The following is a 10,171-nucleotide window of genomic DNA, read 5'->3' on the forward strand; positions in this document are numbered from 1 at the left end:
GCTTTAATACAAGTCATCCTGGTGTTGTAGTTTGAAATAAAAATGTAAAAATCCACTTACCAGAGGTGACTACCAGCATGCTCTCTGTTTTTTCCCTCTCAAAACGAGTGGCCATTTCCTCCTGACTGGCTTCCTCTTCGTCATGACATTCCTGGAGCTGCTTCATTTTCTCCATCAGCACTTCAACCTCACCAGAGAACTCGGACACCTAAACACAAGCATACAGGAATCTAGGTCATCACAGTTTATGTGCACTATGTGGTTAGGAATTTGAACTCCATGCACTCCATGCATTCCACAGATCCCTTTTCAGGACCACTGAATGGAAGACTAGCAAAAAAATTAGAACGTCTTGCAATCATTTTCTTTGCATACATTTCCCTCTGTCTCACCTGCTGGTTCCCAAACATTTCCTCCAGGGCACTGTTGCCATTGGCAATGTCACAAACGCAGTAACCGCTGAGCGAGGGCGGCCTGAACGTATGTCCTCCATCTGTGTGGATGTTGGGGTTGATGCCACAACCAAACGTAAAGGAGGCCAGAGAGTGATAGAGTGTGAGTAGCACCACAACATGGATCAGCTCGGCCAGGGACCAGCTGTGCTCCTCAGCCTTCAGTAGACGCTGTAAGAAAAAAAATAATAATATGAAGGCCAATGATATGTAAGAGTGTCCACGACAAAGAAAATGAAAAAGATTAGAAAAAATCGAATTCTTAGAAATGTACTCTTGGTATTCATGTTGGTTTCAGGCGGTTTTGAAAAAGTGAAAAAGAAAAGTTTCAGTTTAATGACTCATGTCGTAACCATCAAGTAAAACGTAATAGCATATACTGTATATATATATTTATTTTATTCACCGTTTTAAACTTATATATATTTAAATTTTTAAGGCAAGTTTTCTTTACAAATATTAATACAAATTCCCAATTTTAGGGAGGAATCACACATTGACATTTGACAATTTTTTTCAAATAAGCACTTTTTTTCTTCTAAGGAATAATAAAATATTACACCAACTATAACTCCATTACAGCTAATAAACTTCATAACTACTTAAACCAGACTGACCTAATACTTCATAGTTGCCTCTAACAGCATTATAAAACTTTGTTGTGCTCGTTACAGCACAACAAAGCTGTAGGCGTGTGTCCATGTGTGACTGTGAGGTTGAAGTCATACCTCAATATGTTCTTTGGTGAGCAGCCAGGGGCGATGGGCCAGGATCTTATTGAGCTCTCCAAGAGCCTGCAGCTTCTGTGGGGCTTCTTCCAGACCATTCAACCACTTGGAATCACCTCCGACCTGCAGGAAGTCATTCACGTGCAGGTTGACCAGATACGTGCACTGGTGCCTAGCAGCAGCCTGTTGAACACGGACACTCCTTTAGAAGAATCTATCATTGTGATTTTTAGGTTGCATACAAAAATACAGCCTGCAGTCTCACCATTATCCCTATGTAATGTCTGCAGTGCAGAGACAATGGACCGTCCATCTGAAGCAGGTAATGCTGTGTCTTAAGAAAGCTCTCCAAATACTGAGGATGGAACCCCATCACCAAGGAGATGTTGTCAAGGCGACCGAGCACTGCGAAAGCGTCCTCAAAAATCGACTGTGTTCTTTCATTCAATTTACTGACTTGAAGTATCTGGGACAACAGGGCAATAAAGATGAGGTGAACCTGGGGAATTCAGTGCTGGTAAAATAGCTTCACTAGACTGTGATGATAAACAAAAGGGGGGTGCAATTTGTTGATTATAATGGTTGGAGTAAGATTCATGCCAACTTTAAATCCAGCAGGGTTGATGTTAACACTAACCTCTTTCTCTGGTATGAATCTACTTGGTCCATTTCCCATCGGTCTGGGGATTCGCACTCCAACGTCCTAAAAAGATCAAAACCAATAACATAATTACATACATGTCAAAACTGAGAGAAGCATTTGGCACAAAACTATGATTATTATATTGAAGAAATCCTGGCATCAGACCAGAGCTCTTAAAAACAACAGCCTTCCTCAGCTCAAACATCAATGGCTGGTTCTAGAATTTTCTCTGGCATGGGCTAGAAAAGAAATTCTTTATAATACATAACATAATACATAATGCAATCAGTAGCAACAGTCAGATCTTGAACATAATTAATCTGCTTATTGATACAATAGAAGCTGTGAAAGGCACAAAGAGAATGATTCGAAACAACCTAGATTCCCTATGAACAAAAAGGTTGTCCGAGTTTGCAATATACCAGTGACATAATCATGCCAAAATAGCTGACTCAGGAATATGCAAGCAATGGTGTAAAACTACATTAAATGCTAAATGCTATTTAACTTGACACCGCGAGCAATTCAATCTGTCCCCTTGCAGAAACATACATCAGTTCCACACAAAGGCTATCTTGCATATTTGATTTTAGTGCTTTGCTTGAATAAAAACAACAACAACAACATTTAGACAATGTGACACTGATTTTAATACCGTCAGTCATTGATAAAAGACGAGTGTCTATTGATCCGACGACAGAAGACTGAGAAAAACAAGCCAGCAGTGTTCATGATGCAAGTACAAAGAACAGGCTGCACTGCAGCAAACGGACATGATTTAAACCCCACGGAAAAAAAGAAGACCAACGAAGCAAGTTAACTAAAAAATACATCTGTCATAAGTTAAACTCGATGTCAAGCTCTTGTTCGGTTTCTTACCTTTTTACTTAGCCGCTCGCACTGTGTGCAAATTTTGAACAAGTCTGTCATGGTGAGAGAGGAGTTTTCCATCGTTTCATTAGATGTCGATGCGTGCCTCATATTGAGCTTTTCTGCTTCTAAATAAAAAAAATAGAGCGACTATCTTGTTTTAGCTCCCGTTGTTCCTTGAGGCATTTGGTTACGCTACCCGTTCATACCAGCTGTTGAAGCTCCCGAGCAGAATACCCACTCTTTCCTAGCTCTCTTTTGGTAAATAACAGGCTGTAAATATGACTGACGCGTCCAGTAGCCAATCGCGTTACGAAAACAACCTATGTTGTCCAATCAACGCCAAGGGGGCGGGGTTAAAAGACACTTGCGACTTCAAACCGTAGTTTACGCAAAAAAAGAAAAGAAAATTCTGTCATCATTTATTCACACTCACGTCGTTGTAAACACCTTTGACTTTCTTTCTGTAGTGAAAAAGGACATGTTAGAAAGAGCATATCATTTATTGGAATAAAAGATGCAATTAAACTGAATAGTGAGGTCTCACATTCTGCCTAACATTTCCTTTTGTGTTTCAGAAGCAAGTCATACAGCTATCAACATGAATGAAAGTAAATGACACGATTTCATGTTTGGGTGAACTAAACATTGAAAACTTTTTATTTATTTATATATTTGGATTTATTTAACTGATTTATATGGAAATTGTCTATGAATTGTGGAGTTGTTTCTATCTCAGTGCACTTTTGATGGGGAGCTTTTCTTTGGTTTCAGGCATATGACTGGAAAAGCTTTCTAATGTTGGTTAATACTTAACAGACTTTTAACTCGGCCTTCCAATAAACCTATTTACATAATCATGATTTGTCTAGTCTATGACATTGTTACCTCCTGCAGTTCCAACTGCCTGGTGAAAGGGACAGATGTAAGTAGCCCAAGCAAGTGTGAGGGAATGTTTTTCCTTGAGTAAATGTGAACTGCAGTAATCAAGCCCCGCAACGTGAATGAGGAGGATAGCATGCATGGTCTACGGTGAAAAACAAGCCAAGATCAATTCCTACTGACAGTTCCTACTGACAGCTTAATATGCCCCACAGGGGACAAATCAAGGCACCTAATAGATAAAGTAGCGGTTTTGGCTCAGAGATGGGTTATTTTCAAGAAAAAAGAAAAAAAAACTTCTACAGGTTTACAGACTAAATATGTCAAGATGATGCAATGCAATGCACTTCAGAATTATGTTCATACAGTTGAGCTTTAATCTTACCAACATATTGAATTATTCACAACTAAAGCATAATGCATAAAGCATAATGTCTTATTTTTCCCTCTGTATGGTGAAATGCACTATTGTAGAATATATTGTGGAGTAATAAAGCCAAACAAACATTAATTAAAGTCCTGTGCACGAGCAGAAGGCTGTCAAAGCGTTTGGATTTGGCATCGTTCACTAGATGAAGAGTAGCAATTCAGCATGTTCATTGTGTCTGAAGGGACCATCCTACATTGGGGGGCTGAGGGGGTGTAAACAGACCAGAGCAGATAGGGGGTGGTTAACCAGGCCCACTGAGCCCTATGGCTCAGCAAACCTACAGAAGAGAATAGTCAGCGTTTGCCTTGCGCCCATCTCCCCCAGGGCACCCTTTACTCTCTTTATTAAAAGAGCCATAACTATTATCTTAGAACAAACTTAAGGCTTTACTGTACCCACACCGTATCATAACATTGACCGTATCATATCATTGGCTCAGCTGCTCAGTTGGTTATATATATGGAAATAGACCACAAAAAGTGGAATGACTCCATCCACATACGAAAACAAACCTAAAAAACAACTAATAATAAATCTTGCTTTTGGAGTTATTTTAAGTCATTTTTCCATTGATTAATTCATTTAGGCACCGCACAATAGAAACAGGTCCAGACATATGCATCAGAAGAAATCACAAATTATCAATTTTTTTTTATTTTTTTTATGTACCAGTAAAGCATGTTAAACAATGAAATTATCATTATCATAGGACGCCTATGTTATATCCGTATTTTCTTCACTTTTACAGATTATTTTACTAAAACCGAAATATTTTTGCCATATAAGAAATATTTAGCCATTTAAAAAAAAAAACTTCAAAACTAAAACTTATGCTTCATTAAATAGAATTTTAATTCGCAATTCCAGCTGTGGAGATCTCTTTAGTATTTCCTCAAGTGTGAAAATCCAGATTTAAGTCATGTTCATTTGGGACTATATATGTGAATGTTAGATTGAAAAGCTGATTTCTTGGAGCTGCGAGAAAAACAGCCAGCATCTGCCAATAACTCTGGCTCTGGTCATGACTTTCTGCCGGTGAAAATGTTTTCATTATGTGTGTGTGAACACTTTCTGAGTAACAGGGTGTGTTTGTAGAAGTGCCTCTCTGTGTGAATGTGTCTCTGTGCTGTTGTTTTTCTTGTGCTGAACGAGCAGCCGCGCTAAAACCACAAGCCTTCGGATGTTCAACAAGTGGCAGAAAAGTTGCCTGACGCAGCCCTTGTCTGAAACAGTTCCATCCTGACCTATCAGAGAACAGGGGGAAGAAAGATCGAAAAAAACACAAAAGACATAAGCCTAGCAACAAGAGTCAGCCAATCAGAGAGCAGAACAACAATTTCAGGGTCCAATCTGTTTTTTCACCCTCACTCCCCCACCTTAGTGCCTCTGAAAGAAAAAAAAGTAGTCTAACTTTGAAATGAAGTTGTTTCTCAGTCTGTTCAATAACTAGGAGTGATATGTTTTTATGGCCAAATATATCTGCTGCTCTGTACGCACGAAAAAGTGTTGCAAGCCGACTAAAGTCTTTGCAGCCTTGAACTTTAGACTATATGGTGTGACAACAACCACAATGTAAAAAATAATAATAAAAAGAAGGCCTTTGTGTTGCTTTCAGTAACCCACAATCCACATTTATTGTTTCTGCAATTTGTCTGATTCATTCTGACACTGATTAAAGTCTTATTATGTCTGTGTTAAACAAAGATCTTTTTAAAATCAATATTGCAACAGGAAAGAGGAATAGGCAAATAAACACTAATTCTGCAGCAGGGGTCATTCTTTCACTCAGTTCCCAGTAATCATTCAACTTTGCATATTAGTCATTATCAACTCTTATAGTTTAATTGTGCTTAAAGGTGTAATGATTGTCTTTTCACTATAAATGCATGCACAAATGAAGCAGTCGGGACCTGCCCAAGCAGGTCCTCATTGTTCCATAGATCAATGCAAGTAAGTATCCTATGTGTGACCCATAAGAACTGCAAAAAGAGAGATCTACATGTTTATGAAAAAAATGTATTAAGGAATAGCATTAAACTCTGTTGCTAACTACACTAACATAGCATGGGCTCATTGGGTCAGTTATTTGCATGCAGGGTCCAAAATACACAATGGTGAGTGAATACAATTATTAATAAATATATAAATATTTCTAACTGGTCATGATGTTTTCATATATATTTATTATTTATATATTACTAGTTTTAATAAATAGGTATATATACTGTGAGTGAATGTGTGTGTGTGTATATAGGATTATTTAGCTGTTGTTTTACTTATTAGTACGAATGGTTAAGGTTACTGTGTCAACATCAGAAACAACATAAACAAGCTGTCTGTCTGACTGTAAAACAGCACCTGTCATAAAAACATAAAAAAGACACATGTTCATAATATATTTGCTTTGGTTAATGAAAGAATATTCCACATTATTTTCCACTGACGCAAAGGACTTTAGAAGATGCAGAACAGACATTTTATTTAGACTTTGATTTGAATTACTTGCACTGGTTAAATCAACAAGTGACAAACTCTCATTCTTATAGTTGACTTAATATATTGCAGTTCCTTGTAAAGTTATCAAAAACCAGCAAGTAGTTCCACTTTATTTACTTGTCTTTTCAGCGTTAATTTTGAGCCTTGTTTATATTTCTTCTGAGAGAGTGTCTTTGTCTAGCTAAGGCCAATTAACTTACATTACACCACAGTGAGAGTTCAATGACTGTAGACTGTGCTCAGGCACTAACCATATAACCATTCAACAGTGCTTTCCTCCATTATCCGATCCACCTTTCCTCACTCAGGACTCAACAATAAGGACTGTTTCTACTGGCCAACAGTTCAGATTTTTACTTTTATTTTTTACTATAATCATGCAAACCCACCAAAAAAACCCCCAACATGCTCTGGTTGTCACGACAACAGCAACTTTTAAGGGTGGTGTTTACACAGGACACGCAACTGCATTCTTGTGCTATTTTCTACCTGTTGTCTATGTTTGAAATCAATCAGTTGGATATCTTTGCCCATTATATAAAAAATATAAAAAAATCTTACAGACCCAAAACTTTTGAACAGTAGTGTACACCCTCTCACAAACATAACCTATATACAGTAGCCCAAAAAAGTGTCTGGAGTCACATTTTAAAATACTGCAACAGACACATCAAACTTGTTATCTGCAAACAAATGACGCAAGTATTTTTCTCAGAGCTAACTTTACTTCTGGAATACATTTTAAGTGGATGTATAAAGTGAGTTCACCTCAGGTTCACACAGGTGTTTTTGCTGAGTAATCACACATGTAGTTGTGCAGACAGTGTCACAACCAGATATTATAATGTCCAAATACTATTATTTTGAACAATATATCCATTGTTTTATCATTTTAAATGTAACAAACCTTACATGTAACAACGTAACAAATGTAACAAAACTTTTTGTGAAAAATTATGCATGAAAAGTGTACTTGTCGTATATTTATTTCCAACAAATGCCCTTTACTTTGACATTCAGACATCTTAAAGTCTTGCTTAAGTGTCCAAATACTTTTTTTAGGGCCAATGTAGTTAAACAGACAAACAGAAATCTCTCTCTTTCTCTCTCTCTTCTATCTATGTCTCGTTCTCCCTCTCTTGTTGTATAGCTGCAGATCTGCTATGGAAAGCCATATGGGTCATAATTCGCACGCTTTCCACCGCCGTATCGATATTAAAACGCCGTTTTCATAACGCCGCCAGGCGTTAAATAAGCGCCGTTAGGCGATAAGTTAACGGCAGACGCCACCACGTGTTACTGTAACTAATAATTTCCAAATTTGCACTCATTCATGACTCGTGTGATAACTTTATGAGACAAAAGCTCATTCAGGGGCATTTTTCCCCCTACATCTAGAATTGTAAGGGCTGTACTTGCCATCTTCGCGCTCTTGCAAACTGGATGCTCCGACTTGCCGTAGAGTCCTTGTAGCCATGAGAGGTGTGTCCATGTAGATGAGCAAATAAATCTGCATCTTAAGTGGCGTGTGGCGTTAACTTAACGTCGGTCGGCGTGTGGCGTTATTTTAACGCGTGGTGGTGTCTGCCGTTAACTTATCGCCTAATGGCGCTTATTTAACGCCTGGCGGCGTTATGAAAACGGCGTTTTAATATTGATACGGCGGTGGAAAGCGTGCGAATTATGACCCATATGGCTTTCCATAATCTGCCGCTCGTTTCGCACGTGAGGAAGCCAGAGTTCCCGTGGATGTTATGTCAACGGGGAGTGTTCACAGCTGTTAAAATACTGGGGGTATGGCACACACACTCACACACACACACACACACACAATCTAATACGTATATTTCTAACACAGTGTAAATAAAGGCAAGAACCTCTTCTTCAGCAGAACACCAAACACAGTGCCACAGAATTAATGACTGTCCCTTATCATCTGGTGTGAAACCTAAGCAGACTTTGCTTTATAACAAGGACGATCAATACATATGGTTTAATGGATATCATGACTGATAAAGATGTGTGGTTTACTGAAAGTTACCCTGCATGAGCCCTTGACTGAACTGTCATGTAATTATGTTGCTTTATTAAAATAGGTCCACTAAATAGCAAGTCATTAACGTCCCTTGGACATGCTTGATTATGACTAGCAGCGGTGCAACAGGCAATAATTGCAATAATTAAATAACAAAACAATAATTCCTCAATTAGACCAGAGAACACTGTTACTCAAAACAAAAATAAATATAACAGTCTTTTTATCACCCTTCTTTTTAACCACAGTTCACAGCTGTGGAGAGGTAGCATGATGATCCTTTGAATAACTGCCTGTTCTGTCAACCTATGACGCTTTACATAACCAGTCTTGGAACAAAACAATAATGGTGTCAGCGTACTTAGTGTCAATTCAGAACTCCAAACATGACGTATTCACATTGGTCAATCCACTGAGGGCAGGGAAGCAGATATGGGAATGATAGGATAAACTGGTGACATACACTATAAAATATCAATTCATCTGCTCTTATATGAGTTTACCACTTTTATGTATACTGTTATAAATGTAAACAATTTCCATAAACAGCCTGACCTTCCATTATACAAGAATGTTACCTGTGTGACTCCCAAGAACATGTAATGAAAATAATTTCAATATACAGTGATGAAAAATTGAGATCAAATACTTTTTTTTTTCAGAAATATTGTTCATCTTCATCGTTCAAAATATGTAGGAATATCAGCTGTGGGTTTACCACTGCTCTACTAACATATCTTCTTAAAAAGCTATGTTAGAAGCTTTTAATGTTGTTAGAAGCTTGTTAAAAAACATTGAACAAGCTAAGTTTTTTAAGTTAGAAGCTTGTTAAAAATAGTTTTTTAATGTTGTTTAAAGCTTGTTTATTTTAAAGCCATGTTAGAAGCTTTCTATGTTGTTAGAAACTTGTGTTCTGCAAGTGAACGACGCATTATTGTGCCATCTCAAAGAGGCACAAAATCACTTTCACTGACTTTTACATTAACTGTTCCCTCCTGGTGGAATGACCTTAGCCATCTTCAAGAAACAACTTAAAACACATCTGTTCCATCTTTATTTGACCCTCTAACTCTAGCACTGTCTATTCTATTTTAATTCTACTTTGTCTATTTATCTTCTTTTTTTTCTTAAAAAAAAAAAAACTAGCTTTCTATTTTTTCTATTCGATCTACTTTTATTTTCTTTGTGTGTGTGTGTATTTTATATATATATATATATATATATACAGTGGGTACGCAAAGTATTCAGACCCCCTTAAATTTTTCACTCTTTGTCATATTGCAGCCATTTGCTAAAATCATTTAAGTTAATTTTTTTTCCCTCATTAATGTACACACAGCACCCCATATTGACAGAAAAACACAGAATTGTTGACATTTTTGCAGATTTATTAAAAAAGAAAAACTGAAATATCACATGGTCCTAAGTATTCAGACCCTTTGCTCAGTATTTAGTAGAAGCACCCTTTTGATCTAATACAGCCATGAGTCTTAAATGGAAGGATGACCAGAACCCTTCCTAGAGCTGGCCGTCCGGCCAAACTGAGCTATCGGGGGAGAAGAGCCTTGGTGCCTTGGTGAACGAAGAACCCAAAGATCACTGTGGCTGAGCTCCAGAGATGCAGACGGGCGATGG

At 37.7% G+C, this 10,171-nt stretch overlaps 1 protein-coding gene across 4 annotated transcripts in view; it reads right to left on the reverse strand.

The window, feature by feature from the left end:
* The window catches only part of LOC107601436 (sestrin-1-like), a 52,693-nt gene that overhangs the window by 1,529 nt on the left and 40,993 nt on the right, over nucleotides 1–10,171 (reverse strand). Inside the window, exons 1-6 of one of the 4 annotated variants that reach the window (XM_016293632.1) lie at nucleotides 2,703–2,955; nucleotides 1,818–1,883; nucleotides 1,446–1,679; nucleotides 1,181–1,363; nucleotides 393–623; nucleotides 61–208 (exon numbers count right to left, since the gene is read on the reverse strand). In XM_016293632.1, coding sequence (XP_016149118.1) covers nucleotides 61–208; nucleotides 393–623; nucleotides 1,181–1,363; nucleotides 1,446–1,679; nucleotides 1,818–1,883; nucleotides 2,703–2,804 — 964 coding nt within the window. In that variant the 5' untranslated portion in view covers nucleotides 2,805–2,955. Of the gene's footprint in view, nucleotides 1–60; nucleotides 209–392; nucleotides 624–1,180; nucleotides 1,364–1,445; nucleotides 1,680–1,817; nucleotides 1,884–2,702; nucleotides 2,956–10,171 lie in introns of those variants that run through there. The other 3 variants (XM_016293639.1, XM_016293624.1, XM_016293617.1) reach the window with 3 other exon arrangements.

Source organism: Sinocyclocheilus grahami, unplaced genomic scaffold, assembly GCF_001515645.1.
Source record: "Sinocyclocheilus grahami isolate Dianchi unplaced genomic scaffold, SAMN03320097.WGS_v1.1 scaffold15.1, whole genome shotgun sequence".
NCBI lineage: Eukaryota > Metazoa > Chordata > Actinopteri > Cypriniformes > Cyprinidae > Sinocyclocheilus > Sinocyclocheilus grahami.